Raw genomic sequence first — 22,069 nt, forward strand, 5'->3', positions numbered from 1 at the left:
TCCCAACAGCAACACACCTGACGTCAAGGTGCATGTTTTTGTATTAGCTGAGTCATGTTGTATGGAGCATGTTTTATTTTGGTTTGGTTTGTCTGTTTGTTTGTTTGTTTGTTTGGTGGTACTGAGGCTTGAACTCAGAGCCTCGTGTCTGCTAGGCTTGCTGGGCAGGTGCTCTACCACTTGAGTCACTCCATCAGCCCTTGAAGCTTGTCTTTATTTTCTGTATTTTTGATGCTCGGACATCTAGGGCCTTGTGGGTCCTGGAGGGATGGCCCCACAGGGTCTGCCAATTCCTGCAGACGTGAGGATTTTGGCCTATGAGCATGCCTTTCATACACAAACCACCCATCCAGAGCTCACAGCCCACATTTACTTTCTGAGCCACTATCCCCTGCCCTGCCTTAGTCACCCTGGAGTCAAGTCTAGACACCTAGTGGCAACTCCCATCCTCCATAACCTATGAAATTATTAATCCAGCCCATTTGCCCTGCCTCACCCTTTCCTTCCTGTGGAAACCACAATGAGGGCTCTTGCTCATGCCTTCCCCTAATTCTTAGCCCCACTCCCAGCCCTAGTACTTCCCTGGGCTGTTCTGTATGGCCTCCTCCTCCTTCATGACAGTCAGGCTTAGTCTGCATGTCCTGCCATCCGTGATTAAAACACATGGAGACCCAAAGTTTCAGACACTGCATCCAGGACCGTCCAGCCAACATCCTGCTCCTCTGTGCTTCTTCAGCAGACTCTGTGAGAACTGGTGGGCACACTGTCCACACTTCCCCTGAGCCTACTGTTGTCAGGCACTCACCCCCATCCCACTCCAGGCTGCCAAATTCAATGGTCAGTCCTCATCCTCGGCCACTTGGATCTCCTTCTTGACCCGCCCCCCTCCCGAACCACTTCTGCCTGTCCCTCAGTCCCTCTGCCCTGGTCTTCCTACCCACTGTGTTGTACATGGAAGGTTTGGAGCTCTGGCCTCAGCCTTGGGTCCTGGACTCACCACTCAAGTGTGGTCATACCCATGCCCATGGGGCCTCACATTCTATTCTCCAGTCCCAAATTCTAGGTTCGTGCAATCTACTGCTGGCCAGACATCCCCATTTCAATGCTGAAGTGAAGGTGCCAAAGCTGGGCTCCCACGCTGGCTACGCACACCTCAGCTCAGACGTCCAACTGAGGGCTTCTCCATGATAGTTCATATCCAGGACAGAGATCCTGTGCCAGAGCCACCAGGATTCACCTCACTCCCTGGTCAGTCCCCACCTGTCCTCTGCTGAGTCCCAGGATGCCCTGCTCCAGGGGCAGAGGAGGCCACTCAAAAGGAAGACCAGACTCAGGCCCTGCCCTTCTGTCAGCTCAGTCCTACCACTCTCTCCTCACTCACCCATGTAACTCACCTCACCAGCTCACACCTTGTCAAGTGACAAGCACCCGTGTCCCCAGCCTGCCCCACCCTCATTAGGTCTCCGTTAGGATCCTCTCCATGCTTCACAGGCCTCCTCTGACCACCACCCTCCCCAGCTGTGTCCCTCAGCATTCATGGCCACCTGGCCCATTATATGCGTTTGCTTATGGTGTTCGCTCCTTCCTCTCCCCTCCAGATTCACGCTTAGGGTCATCCTTTCTGTTCCCACCACCTCATACAGGCACTTCATGAATTCTGGCCAAATGCGTGAGTGAAGGAATGAGCTAAGCATGGTCAGGCAGGGAAAGAGAAGCCAGGGTGGGGTGGGGTTGGACACCTTCAGCACCCAAGACCATATGGGCAGTGACGACTCCAGACCCAGAGCTCCTCCTACAGGACAAAGCTTAGAGGCTATGTCACAGGAGAAGAGTTGGAAGGTTCTTCCAACAGAGGAGAAAACCTCAACTCATTATTCAGTGCCCAGTCTGGGGGCTCTTGAGTATGTCAGTGAAAAAAAAAATCAAGACAATTCACAACGAGAAGGTGGGAAAAGATTTTATTAGACAAGATAAAGCAGCAAGCAATGGAGGAAAGGGAAACACAGGAAGAGGTTGGACCATGAGTCCTAGAAACACAATCTGTGGATCTTCCATTGGGGCTATTTATATTAGCCAAAGTAGGTTCCTCCAGATAAGTGGTTTGTGTTAGGCACCTGGTAGCTTTCAATCATTTTGCTGTTGCAATGTTTTGAAGTTATCAACCAAGCATGGAGACATTGACCTGGGGTCTTTGGCATGGATGCCTGGTTTTTATAATTTTTTTTTTTGCAGGACTGGAGTTTGAACTCAGGGCTTCACGCTTGCAAAATAGACACTCTACCACTTGAGCCACATCTCTAGTCTATCTTGCTCTGGTTATTTTGGAGATGGGTGTCTCAAGAGCTACTTGCCTGGAATGGCCTAGAACTGAAGTCCTCCTGATCTCAGCCTCCCAAATAGCTAAGATTACAGGCATGAGCCACAAGTGCCCAGCTTTCTACTATGTATTGTAACTAATGGGGAAGGTTGCTTGCAAAAGGAATGTTAGTGCTTTCTTCAAAGATTATTTAGGGGCTAGAGGTGTGGCTCAAGTAATAGAGAGCCTCTAGCAAGTAGTAAATGTGAGACCCTGAGTTCAAACCCTAGTACTACATAAAAAAAGATTATTTAGTACAATATTTCATTTTGCAGTCTTAGCTCCTAGTTCTGGTTTGCTTTGAGTCCCTATTCTAGCTTGCCTCAGCTACAGAATTGGTGCATGCATGAAGGCCCACAGGCAGGAGGCTGAGGATGTGCATGAGACCTCATGGCCACCGGCCAGGACCACCCTCCAGAGCATGGGAGGAAAAAGGCTATGGAGTTGAGAGAAACGCAGTAATGAGACAGATAGTGGTTCCCACCTGTCCTGGGGCATGGGGTGGGAGATGAGCACTTTGAGCATTACTAACCCTTGTCAAGTGCTGCCAAATGCCATTGAGAACATTAGTGTGATCCCTACTTCAGTTCTGTGAATGAGTAAATCGCCAGGGTGGGCATTCAGACCTCTGAATGGTAGCAGACAAGCCCTTCGCTTATGCCTGGCAGCCTGGAGTGTGTGAGGGGGAAGAGGAGGAGGTTGTCAGCCAAGCAGCTCCCTTCTCTGGGCTGGCCAGGTTACCTTCAAGGCAGAAGGCTGTTTTGGACATTTTACGATCACTCTGACAACCCTTCATCTACAAGTATTCCTGCAACCAAAGCCACGACTCCTACTCTAGGAGGCCTTGCTCCAGCAACAGTCACTCCAGACAAACTGCACCAACCTTAGAGGGCAACATCCCAGGCGAGACAAGCATCAGTGAACTGTAGGTGACCCTGTGGCTATTCTTACTCAAGACCCAGTACTGGACTGGAAATGTGGCAGCAACAGAGTGTCTGCTTTGCAAGCACAAAGCCATGAGTTCAAACCCCAATCCCACCAGAAAAAAAAAAAAGCAGCAGCAGTACTCCTCAGTAACTCAGCAAAAAGCCAGTGATTGGTGGAACTGAAAGCTGTGCTGTGACTGGTGCAAATACAATCCTTCATTTGCCTGCCACACCCATGCCACCCCTACTTCCTGGCTATATAACCAGGCTGGCTGTTCAACTCATTTTTCAAGTCAGCAGGAGGAACTCTCCTATATTGCCCCTAGGCAAAAAGGCTTCTCCAGAACAGTCTTTTCTTGCCTGCTAGTGATTTTTACCATAAATAACCAGCCTGAGCTGGTAACACAAAGTAGGAGCAGCAAGAGGCAGTGGCAACCCCACGAAGGTAGCAATAATGGCAAGAGGGTGGCTCCAGAGAGTGGGGAGTAAAGGCTACAGAAGATAAAGCAAGTGTGGAAAAGATGAAAGAAGGCAAAGAGTCAAAAGGCAAAAGGTTGAAGGTGGTGAGCGAGACTGCAGCCCCTGCTCACTGAAAGAGGTCCTGGGAGCTGCCAAGCCTTGGGTGCAGAGGGTTCCAACCACCTGAGCATCAAGTCCTGCAACACCCGCTGCTGTAACTGCTGAGGATCCTGACACTTAAGGGCAGGACTGTAACTGGCTGACAGTGACTGCCTTTGTCAACAGCTGTTGATCAGAGCTGAGGATTTTGCCAGCTGCCACGCGCTGAGGCCCTGGAGGTCAAAACCAGAACAGTAAGCCTCTAACCCAAGTACCTGGAGCCTGACGTCTCTTGTTCTCAGAACTTGGAACTATAAGCTCCTGAGTCTGTCAGTCTGTCTCATAAGCCTTTGGCACTTAAGGGCCCAGGATAGCCAACACTAAAACTATTCCTCTCCTGTTCTCAATTTCCACCCAAATAGAACAAGAAGATCCCAGCCAGCTTTTTGGCAACAGTGATCACCAAAGGTCCCCATGATTAAACAGGAGCCTACCATGCCCAACCAACTGAATTTCACTCCTAACAACAGCACCTAAACACTTTCTCAAACAAAGTGGGATGTCACAGGACAAGGGACACACCCTAGGATGTCCACACAGTGGTGCAGAGTCAGGAAGGCTGTGGTCCTGACCTGGCAGGCATTCCAACCAGCTTCATCCTACAGTCACACCACATGAAAGAGACCCTATGCCCCAAGGGCTAATGGGTTGGAACCAGACAAAACTACAGAACCCTGCATGAGATAACATAGGACTGCACATGATGTTGCAATACAAGAGTATCTTTAATTTTTCCTTACAATGTAATATTTGATATACTAGAAGAACAGATGTATTATATGCAAGTTATAAATAATAAAACCAAGGGCCACAAAACCATCTGCAGCAGAGAACTTTCCAGCCCATGTCCTCCTTGGTCCCACCCCATATCCTGTGGGTGAGGTTACTGTGTAAATTTTAGCCCCTTCCCTGCCAAATTGATGGTTGGGTTTTTAATTTTTTTCCCATGGTATTGGTATTGAACCCAGGGCTTGCTAGGCAAGCCCTCTACCAGAACCACATCCCCAGCCTTGGTTTATTATTATTTTTGTGGTACTGGGTCGTGAACTCCGGGCCTACACCTTGGGCCATTCCACCAGCCCTTTTTTGTGATGGGTTTTTTCAAGATAGGGTCTCACAAACTATTTGCCCAGGCTGCTTTCAAACCTCAGTCCTCCTGATCTCAACCTCCTGAGTAGCTAGGATTACAGGTGTGAGCCACAGGTGCCTGGCTATTATTTTTTAATGGCCTTATTATATGTCATACTCGGAGATATGGGCTTTTTGTTGTTGTTGTTGTTGTTCTTGAAGATCCTGAACTTTTTTACTCAGGATCACAGCATCCTTTGTTTCTCATAACCATAAAGCCCTTCTTTTTTGGTCACACACCATGGCCATTTCTGGCTCCTTCCTAAAGCCACAAACGCTGCTACTGGACTAACCATGCCAGGCCTCCATGCGCCTAAGCCTGATTCTCTATGGTAGCACTAAGGGACTCTCATTTGCAGGACACATGTCTTTCCAAAGTGGTTCTTCCAATCTACCTGCCATGACAAAGCCAACCTTCTGGGCACTGGGCAGTGTCTCAACATGCCTAACCAGCACGTATGACAGATGCCTCGTGTGCTGACTCCATTAGCCATTTACAATGAAGGTGAAGATTGTGACTCACTTATTGAGACTACCCAGTTCCTCCTGTCCTGTTGTGACTGATAGTCCTGACAGATGTGAGCCACCAACACTGGGCTTCTTTTTATTTTATGGTCTTTCCTACACCCTCCTCACCTCTGGCCTCCAACCCCAGAGGTGCTAGGGATGGAACCCAGGGCCTCACATGTGGTAGGCAAGTGCTCACAGAGCTACAGTCTCAGCTGTGTTGCCTGTTAATAAGCAGAAGTTTCTAGTTTTGATGCAGATGAAATTACCAAGATTTAGAACTTTGGTCTTAGGAAGCCACCCCAGTGTCCTCTATCCCTCTGGGGTGTGCCTGTCTTTGCGCCTTTGTGGGAACCCAAGGGCTAACTGTACATCCTCGCTGGTTCAGGGCACAGGGCCCCAACTGTGCCCATGGGTCGGAGAGTAGGCCTGTTCCAGCCCTGGTTTCAGGGATTAAGGTTATCTGGAGATGCTGGGGACAATGCGATCACACAGGCTTCTTTCAAAGTCAGAGAAGGGGCAGGAGAGTGTCAGGCAGCCTGTGATGCCTGCTCTGAGATGTTAGGCTATAGGAAAGGACCCAGGAGCAGTCTAGGTCAACAACCCATGGAGTTGTTAGGGATTCTGCCCCAGGGCCTCTCTGGAGGGTACCCTGAGGAAGTTGTAGCCTTGACACTTGATTGTAACCCTGTGTGGCTGTGTGGGAGCTCACACCAGGATGGTGAGGTCATAAATTGGGCTACTGCAACCTACTAAGTGTGAAACAGCTGGAGCTGGACACCAGAGGTCCCTGTCCATCACAACAGCTTAAGTAAATCTTAAGTTCCATGGGCAAGCCCCCCATGGGCTCTATCCTTCACATGGTCTTAGGGCCCCAACCCACCCTTGATATCCTGAGTCCCACAGACACACGCATGCACACACAGACACACACAGGATGCTAAGAGGCACAGTACTGAATTTGCAAAGCAACTGAGAGAAGTGTCAGCCCCATAACATTGGGTCTGCTTCTGGGTTTTTGGCAGAACTCGGGTTTGAACAGAGGGCCTCAAGCTTGCAGGCTAAGGCAGGTATTCTACCACTTGAATCATGACCCCAGCCCTGCATCTGCGTTTTTGAAAGTGAAGCTCCCAAAGGCCAGTAGGAGTCTAGGTCAGGGTGGTTTTAGAAAGCAGGAAGCTTTAGTGGACTAGCTGATAACCCAAGTCCTGTATGGTGGTCAAGAGGAGGCTGAGGGCACACTGGGGGGAATGGCTGCAGATGCCCAGAGGTGACTTCAGGAGGGTCAAGGTCCCGAGAGCACTGGACCAGAGCTTGAACCCACAGGCAGAAGCAGGAAGAGGAGCTTAGAGGGGGGGGCTGTGGGTGGGAGGAGGGGCTCCAGGTAAGGGAGTGCAAAAAGGCCCAGTGGCACACAGGTAACCCCAGTGACTCTCAGAGGACCACATCCATGAGGGTCAGGGAGGGCGTGCTGGACACTGCCCTATGCAACAATGTGCTAGAAACAGCCAGGCAGAGCACAAGGGCGCATGGCACCCGGCCCAGACACAGACAAGGCCTGGACCAGAGCTGTGCTCCAGGTACAGGCTGTCAATCCAGCACACATCCCAAGTATGCAGTAAAACTCCATGGAAGAATGTTCTGGCAGAGGGCCCAGGGTACTGAGGTCATTTCTAGCCCCAGGCCCAGGATGGCAGGAAGCCAGAGGTCACCTAGTAGGCCTACCACCTGCCCATTGTCAGGTCAAGGTTTGGAGCTTGGGGATGGAGGGGAAGACAGGGCTGGAGGCCGCAGGGCCTGCTTGAGTGTGCTGGCTGGGGGAGAATGGGATGGGAGAGGGCCATTCCAACCCACTGTGGGCACATCCTGAACACAGGCGGCTTTGTGAGGGTTGAACTCGCCCAGCAGCCTCCAGAACAAAGGCTCTCTGTCCTTCTCACCCCTAGGCACCACCCCCAGAAAACAGCAAAGCCCCCAGGGTTCCCTTCCGGCCCCCACTTCACACAGCAGGCACATCCAAAGTCCAGTACAGAAGGGGGCTGCTCAGGCTGTAGCTAGTGCATAGTGGGAGCCCAGGGACAGGGTGCAGGGAGTAGGCCAGCACAGTTCTGTCAGGGGACACGTGGGCCACAGCCACCTCCCAGGTCCAAACTCACCCTGTGCCACAGACCATGCACATCTCTCCAACACCTGCCAAGCCCATGCTACCACTGCCCAGGGGCTTCCTCCTCTCAACCTGAGCTCTCCCCATCCCCAGACAAAGAGATCTGAAAGGGCAGCGGAGGAGGGCCTGGTCCCCACAGGGAGGGCTCCACCATGTATTTCTAGGTGCCCTCCATACCCTGAATGCCCAGGACCTCCTCAGGATGACCAGACCATGCTTGCCCCACTGCAGGCCAAAGGCCTCGATTCTGACCATAGTCAGAATAGCCCAACCCAGGAATGAGTATGTGGCCTGGACCTCTGCACCCAGGTCGGCCCCAAGATCTGCTCCTCTGAGCCTCAGTCAGGCTCTCCACCCAAGTGGGCACGTCCATGAGCCCTCAGCGTCTGGGTGGCAGGATCCAAATTAGGCCAGGCAGGGCTCCTGCCAGCCTGGCCAGCTCTTGCCGACACTGTTCCTGTAGTTGGCGCAGTGTTGTCTCCAGACAGGATTCCTGGGTCCTCAGCACCTTGATCACCTCAGCTGCTCGCAGGCCCTGGGCCCCTGGTTTCCCATCCTTGTCCTCACTTCTTACCAGTCGGTAGGGCCCTCGGGGCTGAGCAGGGTCCCTAGATTGTTCCCAGGACTCCCGCAGGGCCACCAGCTCCTGCTCCACAGCCTCCTGCAAGGCCCTCCGTGTGGTGCTCCACTCTGGTCCCCGGCCTAGGCCTCCAGCCTGCATGGGAGATGTGGGGATTCCTAAGCCCTGGGCAGCTCTATCCGCTAGGATGTAGGACTCAGGTCCTCTCAGCACTCCCAGCAGCCCTGCAGCCCCAAGGATCCAGAGAAGAGCTGATGCCTGTGTATCACTACTGCCAGAGTAAAGTGGGTCACCCTGGGGTCAGAACAGAAAGCCCACCTGGCTCACATCCAGCCTGTGCTCTGCTTCACCTTCACAAAGAATGTGAGCCCTATTCTAGCAGCAGCTGGGCCACAGGAACCCCCCAAAGCTCAGGGGGACAGGGTCTCTGGCCTTGGCTCCTAGGTCTCCTCCATGACAACCTCCAGCTGCAGGCCCAACTGGCTCATGGGCAGGGGTGGGGATGGGCTGGGTAGCTCCCAGTAGATCCTGTCCCACAAGGCCCTTCAGAGCTCAAAATTCCTTGAGAACACCCCCCATTCCAAGGTTCAATGCAGCCATCTCCACCATCCTCTGCTCCAGAACTTCCCACCTTCTTACTGCCCTCCAGGACTGGTATGTACGAGGTAAAGCTGGCCCAAGGGACAGATAGGGCTGCCATGTTGTTACCTCTGGCCTTTGGGGCAGTCGGTATTCAGAGACCTTGTGGACAAAGGGACACAATGACAAAGACTTTAAGCCCTATCCACTTCAGATGACACCAGGAAGCCACTCGGAGCTTCTGGGGACCCTGCTGAATGGGCTCATGGTTCTCAAAAAAGGATGGCAAAGTCCCAAGCTGGGACAGGACAGGAGCAGATTTTATTCAGTCACTCTGTGCGTGTGTGTGTGGTGGGGGGGACCCTAGCTCCCCTAAGCAGCCTGCAGGTAAGACAACCTCACCAGAGTGTGTGTGTGTAGGCACACACAGGATGCCCCTGCTCCTCCTGGAGTCTTACGGAAGGGCTTAAGGGGGTATCTGCTTGAGGTTCATATTAAAATGCTCCAGAAAAAGAAAAGAAATGCAGCAGTGAGGGGTGTTTGCAGCTGTGAGCCTGCTCAGGGAGAGGACCGCTGGCGTCGGGGGCAGAATCCATCAACAGCAGGAATAGGTCATGAGCCAGCACACATGGAGAAGAGTGGAAGGGTGGACAATTCTACACTGGTTTGTCCCTGTCTACACAGAGTCCCTGGGAGAGGGAAGATCCCAAGACCAAAGGCTGTCACAAGGGACAGTAGAGTCCCTTCCCCATGCACCCTCCTCCTCTGTTGGAATTGGTGTATGAGTGCATCAACAAACTACCAAACTTAATCCAATTTAGCCAGGTAGGACAGGGGAATGGGCGGGGACAGGACAGGACAGGACAGAACTATTATACAGGGCTTACCTGGGCCTCCCAGGTCACCCATCGGGTCTCCACCACCTTCTGAAGCTCCTCCTGCAGGGCTTGTAGCTCCTGAGCTACCAGCTCTAACTCGCCAAGCCTGGGCCCAGGGATCGAGGGCAGAAAGGTGGGCTGCGAGGCCCCAGTGGGGCCCTCTGGAGGGCAGGCACCCAGAACTGTGTCCTACAGAGACCAAGAGAGGTGAGAGGATGTGCATCAGGCATGGGCTTCCAGCTAGCAGGGACACAGATTGCAGAGATCCAGGGGGTAGTGATGACCCTAATCCCACCATGGGCTGGACAGCTATTAACACTCCAACTATTGACACCCCAGTATGCAGGGAGACAGATTTCCGAGGATGCCAAAGGCGAGGCCAGTGACATTGGGCCTCTCTAGAAAACAGATAATGGCTGGGTGCGGTGGCTCACATCTGTAATCCCACTACAGGTACTTGGAAAGCAGAGATCACGATTGTGGTTCAAAGCCAGCCAGGCAAATAGTTCACGAAACCCTATGTCAAAAATACCCAACACAAAGTCAATTTTACTGGGGGGAGGTTTTTTAATAACCTTTGCCAACTTGGGCTGTTTGGGAGACTAAATATGACCACATACTCTACAGTGGGCTATACGACTAAGTGTAGTTCATTACTATTTTGTGGCCTATATTATGAAAAAAAAAAAAATACCCAACACAAAAAAGGGTTGGTGGAAGGCTCAAGTGGCAGAGCACCTGCCTAGCAAGCATAAGGCCCTCAGTTCAAGCCTCAGTTCAACCCCCAAAAAGAAAACAAATGATGTCCTGGGCAATGCCCTCAAGGATCCCCTCCTCTTTCTATCTGGAGGTTGGGAGGAACCCCCTACACACCCCACAAGGAACTAGGGTTGCCACGGTCAACTGCCAAATGAGGTTAGGAGGCAGGGGCGGGCTTCCTCACCATCCACTTCCAGAAGACCAGTTCCAGGCGCCGCCACTCTAGAGCCGCCTCCAGGCGCGCATTCTCATGCTGCAGTGCCTGCAGTAGCTGGGGAACAGCCACAGCTGGGCCAGATTGCACAGGCAGGACCACCCAGATGCCCCCTGCTCACCTCCCGCACCAGGCTCTCACTGGGGAATCAGCGGGGCCCATCCCCCCAGGCCCCCCTGTGAGCTTTGGAGTACTTCGTTCAGGGCAGGGATGCCCCACCTCCATGCACACCCAGGCTGACTGCCTTCCCCATCTAACACACCTGTAGTCCCCACACTGGCCCAGGTTGCAAGGCCCACAGAGGTAAGGGCTGAGACCAGGTGCCCCTTGACTGGAGCGCTCTGCCCACTTCCCACTGATTAGGGGCTGTCCTAGGGAGGTAAAGACAGAGGAAGTCCAGAGCCTATCAGCTCTGGGGCAGGGGCCTCGCTCCCCTGTAACTTTGGGAACTCCAAAGGCAAGGGACAGTTTGTACCTGGCCCAAGTGGTAGGTGAAGGGCTGGAGGAGTGCAGAGTTGAGCTACACTCTAGAGAGAAGGGAGGACCAGGGCAAGAGACAGTCACCCTCCCAGCAGCCCAGAGCCTACTGACCCTGCACAAGTAGATGTGCAGCAGAGCACAGACAGGAAGACACCTAGCATAGTGGCTCACAGAGCACCCCAGCACCATGGGCCCTTCTCTGACCTCTGCCTTCAGAGGAACCTCCCCAGCCTGACTGGAGCCCGAAGTGACCCTAGCCCTCAGCCCCCAGTCCCCTGGTGGCTTTCTGAACAGTCACTAAATATACCTCCCTGTTCCCTACAGCTCTAAAGGACCTACAAGCAAGAGCCTTCAGACATCTTGTGGGTTTGTGTCCAGGCAGATGCCTGGCACACACTGAAGGCGAGCGCACCAACCCATGGACACCTGCATCAGGACCCCAGAGCTCCTGGGCAGGGAGAGGACCCCTGCTGAGAATAGCACACGCCAGGCCCTCTGCACCCAAATCTCCCACTCCTGGCTCCATGGAGCATTGAAAGCAGACAGGAAAGGCAGGGGCCTGAGCCTTGAATGTCAGCAAGGGCCAGTCCACTAGGCCTAGCACACACAGACCACATGCAGTCATGGACAAATGGGAGGCCTGCGAGATGTGGGAAGCCAGACCAGGGTGAGGGGAATGCACAGAGTGGGTCCACAGGTCTACCTCCCATAAAGCAAAAACTCCAGTCAGGGTGCCTAAACATGGCAGCCAGAAGGCAGTTGATACAGCCTGCAAGAATAGTCCTTAGGACGCCTGGCACCCCTAGACCACAGATGGGCAGGCAAAATGGAGGAGCAAATAAGCCTCCATCCCCTTGCTCCCAGTGTCCACCCTCCAATTCTGCAGTCTCCTGAGGCAGCCACCTCCCTGTGCCTCCTTTTGGGCAGGAACCAGGGCACAGGGGATGCAAACGGAAGAAGGTTGAACCTACACCAGCGACCAAGGGAACTGCCCAGTCACTCAACAGTATGCCTGGCTGCTCACACACTAGTCATGGATCATTCCAGAAGCTTCTGGGACCTGTCCCAGCATCACAGGCCCTTTGGATAGAACAGATACAGGCTTTGGCCAGCTTCCCGTCCAGAAATCTGGAAAGAAGCCAACCTATGGCCCTAGTCCACCTGGCCACTGCCATCTGTAGTCCTGCAGCACCAACGCATGCCAGACTCTGAGACAAGGGGTGCCTCACCCACCAGGCCCTCATCCCAGACTGAGGATGGTCCCACAAAAAGGTGCCAGGACCAGGCTGAGTAAAGGCAGCCTCTGCTCCAACCCAGGGACTAGGGGCTGAAAGCCTGGCTATGCTGAGTCGCCTCTGGAAGGGGGGCAGAGCCAAGGGTATGTGGAAACACCCAAATGCTGCCTCAGCACCTCAAGCCCAAACGCAGGTCCTATTAGCCAGGGCTGCAGGCCCAGCTTTAATCAGGGCCCAGCAAGCTTACCAGGTAGGCGCTCTTGACCCACAGTGAGGCACAAAAATCACTCAGGAGCATGAAGTTCCAGCTGGAATATGCCAGCCAGACTCACGTAAGCCCCGGAGGATGACAGACCAGGTCACCTGCCCCAGACCCTTGGGTGTCCTTGGTCCCACCTGCCCAGGCCATAGGACTTGGGATGAGGTGGAGAAGCCAGGTCTCCGGGCACAGGATAAAGCAGGCAAAGAGGGGAGCTGGGCCTGAGCTCTGGCCCTCCTGCCCAGCAGTATATGTTCAGGGCCAGGCAGGGCCAGCCAACTACTCAGGATGGTCCAAATCCCAGACCTGGGCCTGCCCTAGAAGCCTCAGGGGGAAGCTGGCCAAAAGGAACTAGTGGTGATGGAAGGCCCCAGGAAAAAGGAATGGGAATGGAAGATCAGCAGTGGGGACTTCAGAGGGAACAGCAGAAGTAGGAGGAACTGGACATTCTGGGGAGAAGCATGGGATGGGGCCATCCCTGACATTCTTCTTGTCAGTGCCCCAGCAGCCTCAGACAGTGGGCACTATTTGTCTGAGGCCTCATGGCCACCCAAGCTTAGAGCCCAGCTTCCCTCTAGGCCTGTGCTCTCCAAGACCTAGTCTGCCTGGGATCCCCAGAAGTGGACCCTGGTCAGCAAGCAGAATTGAGGCCTGCAGGTTTCCAGGGCCTGCAGGTTGGTTTACCTCAGCAGAAACTTTCCAACAGATTCCTGGAGTCTGGTCCCAGCCTCTGAACGGCAGTCATCTCCTGCCTGAAGTCAGCCCTATGAACAGCTCCTCCCACCCCCAAATATACTATTTGGCAGCAGGTGACACCTATATAGCTCACTCAGACTTGATATCAGTATTCCTCAATTCCAGTGGTCCCCTCCCTTAGCCCTACAAGCCCAGCCCAGATACCACGCCCCTTGGACTTTGCCCATGTCTAGCCAGAGGACATGCACACACAGTACCTAATCTAGATGACTGCACAGGGAGACAGTCCATGGGCCAGGGAGAATACCAGAGGACACACCTGTCACCAACACTGACAATGACAGTGAGCTTGGCAAACACCCAGAGACAAAGGTCAGACCCCAACACCAGCCCCGGGTACTCCCTTAACAGGCTGCAGCCCACTGCAGGAAGGGCCTACCCCAACACCTTTCCAGCCCTCACCTGATGGCCGCCCTCTGGGTCCCTGAGCATCTCTGTTTCAGCTACAGACAGATGGCGGAGGCTCTGGTCACTATGACATCCACGGGTGTACAAGTGAATCTGATACAGACAGTGCAGATTTCAGGCTGGGGAACAGTGGGTACCGCCCCTCAGCACTGGGTCTCCATTACTAGTCCAGCATGGATGATCTTCAGAGCCCAACTTACAGATAAGGAAACAGGCTCAGAGAGGACCACACCTTGCCCAAGCTGCCCAAGGCAATGCCAGGCTATCCCAGGACAGCTATCAGCTCTTCTGGGAGACCTCCACCCTTGCAGAAGGAGGGGCAACAGGCAATCTCACTAAGAGCTTCCCCACCCAACTCGCCAGGACATATGGTATGGCAAAGTGGGAACTGCCTTGCTTGCCCTCCAACAGCCAGGCTCTTGAGACTTGACTCAAAGGCCTGAGTGGCAAAGGAATAAATTCTGGACAGATACATGAGTCCGTTGAGTCAATGGTGGGGACACATAGCAACTACCCAGGTCTAGAAGACAGGGAAAGTGCTCAGAGAGGTGAGGCCAGAAGGTGGCACAGAGTTAACAGGTGGGCACGTCCTAAGCAGGTGGAGCTACTGGAGCCACTAGAACCAAGGCCAGGCAAGAGGCAGTGAGGGATCTTGGGAAAGACCTCTACCAGGGGCAGGCATGCAGAATGGGAGTCTTAGCCTCAAAGGGCAGTAAGCACAATGCTGGCTATCTGGGTCCCTGTAGGTGGCCCCTACCAGCCTGCAGAGGCTCCTACAGAAGCTGCCCACTCCCCAAAACAGCCTACACCCAAGATGCGGAAGAAAGCAGATGCCCCTTCACCCTTGAGTGCCCAGGAGGCAGCAGGTTGTCCAGGGAAAATAAACCATTCCACAGCTTAGTGAGGCAGAGTCTGAAGGCCACTAGCCACTTCTGGCAACAATATCAACCTCATGGGCTCTCTGATACTCAGCTTTGCTCTACCAACAAAGCTCAGAACCCTGACCACTAGCCCCCTGCCCAAGCATGGCCCACCCAATACCAGCCTGCCTTGGGCCCCTACCTGGACAACCCAGAGCAGTGGGCGCAGGCAGTCCTACCCCCACCAGCCCAGGTAGGCCTGGGAAGGACCACATCCAGCCAGAAGACTGGGCTCGAGCTCCTGCAGGGCCTAATGGGATGTGTCATGGGAAAAGGCAGCCTGGGACTGGGGTGCAGGATATGTAGCCCCTGGATGGAGAGCCACATGCCGACGTTACCTTGCTCAGCAGGGTGCACTGCTCCTGCTGACTGGAGACCAGGCGTCGCCACCGGAACCGCAGTTTTCCCATCAGCCACTGCACTTGGCGGAGGTCCACAGGGCCCTCTGCTTCCACATGGGATGTAGGTAGGCCAGGGCTAGCTGGGGCCTCGCACAAGAGAGGGAGCAAGTGTCAGGCTCTCTTCCATGCCCCACCCTGCCCTGAAGGAGAGGCCAAGATGGGAGAGAGGTCCTGCACAGGACCAAGTCTCAGCTAGGCAGCTAGTGAGTCTCTCAGAGTACTGCCCTGAAGGGCAGAAACAGAAAAGCTGGCCAAGGCCTGTCCTTGCTTGGTACACAGGACTTGGGACACAGAGACACCCAGGATTCCAGGCAGGGCTGTACCATCACTCCATACTCACCTCCCACTGGGGCACATGGTCACCAAGATGCACACGGGTCTGGGCAAGCAGCCGCTCAAGAAGGGGCCCTCGGGCCAGGAGCCAGGACAGGGCTAGCAGCAGCTCCCGGCTGCCCTGTGAGTTGTCCTCAGGGAGCTGCGACAGCGCAGACCTCGGGTAGCCCTGGGAGCGCAGCACTGACTTCACGAAGCGGGCTTGGGTCTCTGGAGTAGGAGGCCACCGGCTCAGGAGGGCCCCCACCTCAAGGTGAGGACACCTGAATCCCTCAAGGGACCACACACACAGACAGCGAAGGCTAGGCTGAGAGAGGACCATGGGGGAGAGGAAGGATGTGGAAGCCAGGTGCTAACCACGGGCAGCGCTTTTGTGAGTGGTTGAATCAGGATCTAGCCAGGAGCAGAGCTCCATTGGAGTGGGGGAAGCCATTGATACCCAGGTAAACGGGGCCAGAACTTGCAAGGCGGTGCTGGGGCAGGAGGAGAGGGCGGCCACTAGATAGGGACAGAGTTGGGCGGAGCTAGTGCCACGGGGGTGGAGGCAGAGCCTCCAGGGGCGTGGCCTTACAGAGTCGGACAGGACCGACCAAGAAACCCTAACGAGGCCGGGCCTTAGAGTTTGGGTGGAGCAAGTGGGGCTTTCCGGGAGGGCGGGGCTTACCCGGGGCGGGCGGGACCGAGGTGTTGTCTGCCGCGAGCGGCGAGAACAAGCGAAAGAGGAGCTGCCAGAGCGCGGGGGCCTGCGGCAAACAAAGAGCGCCCGGTCAGCAGGGCCGAGCCACTCCCCTGCGTTTGCCCAGGACAACTCCCGACCCGGTTGCCTGCCCACCACGCGAGTCTCACCGCTTCCGGACGGTCGAACTTGGCGCGGCGGAAGATCTCCGGGCTGGGCCCAGCGGGCAGCGACCGACTTAGCGCGGCGATGGCCTCGGGCAGGGCCCCGGCCGCCCCGTCCACCCGGCGCCGGCGCCTCCCCATGTACAGCCTGCACCAGGAGCCTCGGATCACCCGCCGCAGCCGGCCGGGACCAGCGATCAATCACAGCGTCGGTGGGGACCCGCCTCCACGGCCCTGACCCAATGAGCGGTGACCTTAGAGTTTAATTGCGGTCTGTGCTACTCGATGCGGAGCCACTTCCGGGCTTCGGAGCGTGGGGCCTTCCGTGTTGTTGACTCCATGGAGTTGGCGCTCGCAGGCCCAATCTTCTCCCGCCTCGTCCGGAGCCGGCCAATCAACGCCTCGCGCCGCTGGCTACCAAGCAACTGCGGGAGGGCACCGCCTGCGCGAGGCTGGAGAGTGCGCATGAGCCGGAGGCGCCCATGGGAACCTCTGAGGACCCAGGCCCTCTGCCTACGCAGCTGTGGCTGGTGCAGTTCCTTGAAGCCTCCTGGGCCAGGCCGCCAGGAGGCGCAGAGATCCCGCAGCGCCACCGGCCCCTGCGGCTGGCTTATCGCTGCAAACGCGGTGGGGGCTCCGCGGACAACGTAGCCCAATGTCTCTTGGGAAAGCGAGCCTTTAGAAGCGAAAGTCCCTCTGTCCCCGGCCTCTCGGCCCTTCCCCAGCCTATATCCAGCCCCAGTCCTCACTGTCCCTACCTTCAGCCTCCCTCTCCCGCCACTAAGAGACAGGTGTAAGGAAAAGTCGACACTTTAGGAAGCAGAGTAGCTTTCTCCTTCGAACTTAAACACAAGTTTTCCGCACAGCCCAGTGCCAGTCCTGGCAGGCCACGAGCGTCCTTCAAGTACACACGCAGGAGTTCTCAGCAGCCACATGACAATGGCAGAGTCCACACTGGTGAGTGGAGAAGGACGCAGCACCTGCAGTTAGGAAACCTATTCAGCCATGGACATGACCACCCTGTGTGGCGACAACGTGGGGGAAGCCAGAGTGACCTCCCTGAGTGCAGAAGGCCACGTGCGAGAGGCCACATCGAATGGGCCTGTGCATATAGAGTGCCCAGAGAAGGCGAGTTTACATGCAGAGAACAAGCCACTGGCTGCCTGAAATGAGCTGGCGAGCGGATAGACGCGGTTGACCGGAACGGTGGTACGGCACGCTCCGTGCACGTCCTGTTACCAGAAGTGTAGCTGGGGCGGTGGACTGTACGGTGTGTAGGCCTCACGCGAATAGCGCCGGAAAGAAGGCAGGTGGAGAGGGCGGATGTGCGAAAGAGAGGAGGAAATCCAGGTGAAAGGGAAGGCGAGAGAACCCCATGCACCTGCCGGCTGGGCCGCGCCCACAAGACGGCCACGCGCACAGGATGTGCCTGAACAGGGTTCCACCCCTCCGTTTTCTCTTTCCTCGTGTCCTCGTCTGCCCCCAACCCTTCATCCTGACGCTGCTCCGCACTCGGAGCAGCAGACGCTTATCAGCTTCGCCCAGGTGCCCTGGGCTCTCCTGCGTCTGAGCCTCCCCCTCGGCTAAACTGCTGTGGCCACCTCCTTCCACGTGGCTTCCTGAAGCCAGAATCTGCCCCATTAACCCGTGCTGCGAGGTGGACCAGGAGTCCCTCCCCAGCTTGGGGTATGCTCCTGCTTGTCCTTTTCCTCTGGATGAAGCCGGCCCTGGCCTCCACAGAACCCTGACATCTCAACAGCACCTTTAAGTCTTGGCTCCCGCTTCTGATGTGCCCTCCAAGGAGCCCTTTGCCTCTCAGGGTCTTTGCACTGTGGTATCTTCTGTCCGGAGTGTGCTCCCCCCACATTGGGATCTTGCTGACCACAACTCTTCCTTCAAGCTTCACCTGGCTGCGAGTTCACCCCAAGTCCACCCCAACTTAGCTGTATGCTATATAGAGGGCAAGAGCCACAGCGATGGAGCAGGAGACAGGTAGCCTTTGGAGGGGGACAGGGACCAAAGAGGTGGGGGACAAGAAAGGGGAAGATGGGACAGGGAAGAAGCTGCTGCCTCTCTCTCACACACCCCACACCCTGCAGTGCCTGCCCAGGCTGACAGGTGTCACTGGGTCTTAAAGTCCTTGGTCCCCCCCACACACCCTCTCTCCGCCGGGAAGGGAATCTGGTCCACCTAAACCAGGGACTCAAGCCTCTGTATGGCATCCTGTGCTCACTCCTCACTCCGCATCCCATGCCATCTAAAGAACTATGGCCTCCACCTCTTGGAACTGCAGAATCACCCAATGGGACACACTCTGTCCTACAGATGACCTGAGTGCTTCCCCACAGCACATCCTGCTCATGCCTGCAATATACCCACCAAAGCCTAAGACAGGCCAAATCATCTGGGTTCTTTACATCTGCCAGCGATCTAAAGGGACCTGGGAGACATGCTCTTAGGCCCACAGGAGTCAGTGGCCAGTGAAAGGTGGGTGTCTAAGTGAGCATCTGCTGCCTGAGTGGACAAAGGAGTTTCCAGAAAGCCCCTTCCACTGCTTCAAGCCAGCCCCCAAATCTCATTTCAGCACCAGGCCATTTGGGACATCCCTGAGCAGGGAAGAGGGCAAAGGAGGTGGTGTTTGGATCACGAGCTAAAGCAGCTACAACATGCCCCTGCAAAAATGGGAGGAGATGAGGACAGAGTGAGGTGGGAGGAAGTGGGAAGGAGACAGGCAAGGCGCCCACACAACTCCCCCAAAGATTCTCACAAAGGGAACTTGCAAACAGTCTCAGGTGATTCACCCTCTGACCCGCAGCCAACCCCTTACCACCACCCAGGCCTCCTTCACATTCTTGCTGATCCTTTGGCCAGGGCCAGAACCACTGAGGATGGCTATGGGTATGGTAATTGAGAGTTAGACTTGGACTGTTGCCTTGCAGAGGGGGCTCTGCCTGTGGTGGCCTTCAAAGGGTTCCTAGGAGGGTAATGGACATCAGTGTCTCCTGCAGCAGGAAGAAAAGCATCCTTGGCTGGGCCTGGAGTTGGAACCCCTGCTGCAACTCACCTCTACCAGCCCCCAGTGAACACACACACACGTGTACATGGGTGCACACATACACAGACAGGTCTTCCAAGTACTTGGGTTTATTGAGGGCATGAAGGGCTACCACGAGCCCAGGGTTTCTGGGGGTAAGGCCTGGACAGCCAAGGGTCCAGCGGGTGGCTGAGGATAGAGTCTCCACAACCTGTACAGAGAAGGACAGATGTGAATGCATCTCTGATCCATGTCACCGGGCCCCACCAGTGATGGAGCCTGGGGCTATCCTCACTCTCAGCTGGGTTGGACTGGAGCTGGGGCTCTACCTGGGTCTACTTGAAAGTGTGACTCTCAGCTCCACCCCGTCCAAAGCCTGCAGCAAAGACAAGAAGGTCGTCAGGTTAGGGAAGGGAGCCTGGGGTGGGGTGGGGTGGGGCAGGGGCTTCCACCAGACCAAAACATACCTTTGGGCCCAAACATGGCTGAGTAGCAGGGATGGTTGCAGTAGGGCTTCCCTTCATGCTGCAGAGAAAAGGGCGGTGTGGGAGCGCCTTCGTCACAGCCCCTACCTCTCCCCAGCACCCCAGTCCCACCTACCTCTGCATGGCTCCCAGAGGTCAGCGTCTTTCCACATTTCTCACACTTCAGACAGGGCCGATGCCAGTCCTTACCCAGCGAGGTCACCCGTTCAGCTGCAAAGGCACAGACCATACCCCCCATGAGACGTTGGGGTCTTGGCACACCCACTGCTCAACACACCCCTCCTCCAGTACTTGAACACACTGCAGCCGCATTCTCAACCTTGCAATCCACTGGGCCCCTCAGGCAGATCCAGCCAAACATACTGGAAAGGTCTCTGGCCCCTGGGACGTGCCCCCTGAGGACGAATGGGGGTTTGGAGGGGGTGCGGGTCTGGAAGGCAGATGGCCAGGCTGCCCTAGCCTCTGCGCCGGTGGCTGGGTGGAGCCTGTGGACGCCCATCTTAAGTGATCTCTCACTTCCTTGCCCCGCTTGGGGGGGCCCACCGCGCGCACGGGGCAGGAAGGAGAGCACCCAGGATCGCGCCCCAGGCGTCGATTTCCGCGTCTGTTTCTACTTAGCGCTGGGAGGGGCGGCCCCAACACTGCGTTCCTTCCTATCCCGCGGGGACCCCGCCCAGGGCGCGCCGAGAAGAGGCGGGAGAGACAACGGGTCCCGGAGACCCGAGGTCACGGAAACTGGAAGACCCAGAGGCTGGGGCTCACGGAGAGTGGGTGGCCCAGAGGCATGGCGTCATGGAGGAGGTTCAGAGACTGGGAGAACCAGAGGCAACGAGAGACAGAGCCAAGAAACAGCGAATGAGCCGAGACTGCGGGACTGCAGGCTTCCCCCACCCTCCCATCTTGCAGCCGCCGTGTGGGAGGCGGGTTGGCTCCCAGGAGGCGCCCCCTCCCACCTGATTGTCCCTAGCGGGTCGCCCTCTCGGCCGCGCTTCCGCGTCGGGCCGGCAGTGCGCCCGATGGCGCGGAAGGGAGAAGCCGGGGTGGCGGGGCGCGCTTACCGAAGTACACCTCCTTGTTGCACTTGGGGCACTTGGGCATGGTGGCGTCGGGTCTGGAACCAGCGGCGGCTGTGAAGCTGGGACAGGTTACAGGCAGTAGACTGGGGTGGCGCCCGCGGGTCCGCGCCTTTCAAGGACCCCGGGGCTCCGCCCCTTGAGACCCCGCCTCGAGCCCGCCCCCTGAGTCGGGGACTTGGACCCCGGGGACCTTGAATCCAGGCCGACTAGACGGGAATGGTCATCTGCTCCGCGCCTGCCTCCCGCAGGACCAATCCAGCAAGCCCGAGGGCCGATAGGGAGCGGGGGCGCTCTTGGGGACCCTCTGAGGGGTGGGGCTGCTCAGGCAGGTCCACGCCCCACCCCACACACGGGGCAGTGCACCCTACGGTCGGGGATCTGGAACAAGGGACTCTCCGCAGCAGTAAAACGCGCCCCACCCATGCCGCCTCCGGACGGTACCAGCTGGAGCTGGTGACCGGCGGACAGGTCACTAGTGCAGAGAGAAGCAAATTAGCGTGCGAGAATTTCTCCTCACACACTTTGACCCTGCCTTCCCCCAGAAAGAGGGCTGAACACACATCACGAGAGTCAGTCTTGCAGCCCTCCTCCTTCAGGATCCCTGCTCGGGTTCCAGCCTGCAGGGAGGCCAGGAGGCCCTCGGCGGCCCGCCCACCTGAACCTCAGCCCCCGACCCTCCGACACCGCTGCTCTCTGGGAAGTCCACTAGACTACAACTGGAACATCCCCGGGGAATTCAGCAGAGGGGACTCCCATCCAGGACAGCCCCTTACTCCGCAGCGACAGCCTAACTTGGGGACCTATGGGCTGGGATTGGAGGTCTGGCGGAGGAAGGAGAGTGTAGCCACGCCCAAGGCGCCTGGCCGCCTTCGAGGAGAAAGGTCCTTATCTCTGTGGGAAGTGCCTGAGCACCAGGAGCCGTCCAAGTCCACCACCCACCAACCTGTATCAGGCAGAGACCTTCCGCAGAGAAAGAGGGTGGATGAGGGGCTGGCGGTGGACAGTGAAGACATGGAGTGAGGTGTGGCCTGCAGCCTCAGGGACTGGAGGAGCCCTCCCCCTCCCTAAATCCAGGCCTCAGCCTATTCTTTTGCCTCCTATTCTCTTGCCTAAAACTCTGGTACTGGGGTCAC

At 56.2% G+C, this 22,069-nt stretch overlaps 2 protein-coding genes and 1 non-coding gene across 5 annotated transcripts; 1 reads left to right on the forward strand and 2 right to left on the reverse strand.

The window, feature by feature from the left end:
* Positions 1 to 1,925: 1,925 nt before the first annotated feature.
* On the reverse strand, positions 1,926 to 16,482 carry Tedc1 (tubulin epsilon and delta complex 1). Of its 3 annotated transcripts, none has more exons than XM_020159486.2 (8): positions 16,348 to 16,482; positions 16,166 to 16,244; positions 15,509 to 15,711; positions 15,106 to 15,255; positions 13,842 to 13,940; positions 10,680 to 10,766; positions 9,746 to 9,925; positions 1,926 to 8,414 (listed from the first exon to the last, which is right to left on the reverse strand). In XM_020159486.2, exons 1-8 carry the CDS (start codon positions 16,480 to 16,482, stop codon positions 8,079 to 8,081), a joined length of 1,269 nt encoding a protein of 422 aa, XP_020015075.2. In that variant the 3' UTR covers positions 1,926 to 8,078. The 3 variants fall into 3 exon arrangements, with proteins under 3 accessions (XP_020015075.2, XP_073923105.1, XP_020015076.2); XM_020159487.2 differs by having other exon boundaries at positions 8,272 to 9,020; XM_074067004.1 differs by lacking the exon at positions 13,842 to 13,940.
* Positions 10,270 to 10,411, forward strand: LOC141422245 (small nucleolar RNA SNORA4). Its single transcript, XR_012446844.1, has one exon. It is a non-coding gene; the product is annotated as a small nucleolar RNA SNORA4 (small nucleolar RNA).
* A 2,987-nt stretch (positions 16,483 to 19,469) lies between the features above and the next one.
* On the reverse strand, positions 19,470 to 21,080 carry Crip1 (cysteine rich protein 1). The gene is made up of 5 exons (XM_020159488.2): positions 20,919 to 21,080; positions 19,976 to 20,070; positions 19,843 to 19,900; positions 19,705 to 19,751; positions 19,470 to 19,586 (listed from the first exon to the last, which is right to left on the reverse strand). Exons 1-4 carry the CDS (start codon positions 20,956 to 20,958, stop codon positions 19,711 to 19,713), a joined length of 234 nt encoding a protein of 77 aa, XP_020015077.1. The 5' UTR covers positions 20,959 to 21,080; the 3' UTR covers positions 19,470 to 19,586; positions 19,705 to 19,710.
* Between the last annotated feature and the right edge of the window lie 989 nt (positions 21,081 to 22,069).

The sequence above is a fragment of the Castor canadensis genome, chromosome 3 (assembly GCF_047511655.1).
Source record: "Castor canadensis chromosome 3, mCasCan1.hap1v2, whole genome shotgun sequence".
NCBI lineage: Eukaryota > Metazoa > Chordata > Mammalia > Rodentia > Castoridae > Castor > Castor canadensis.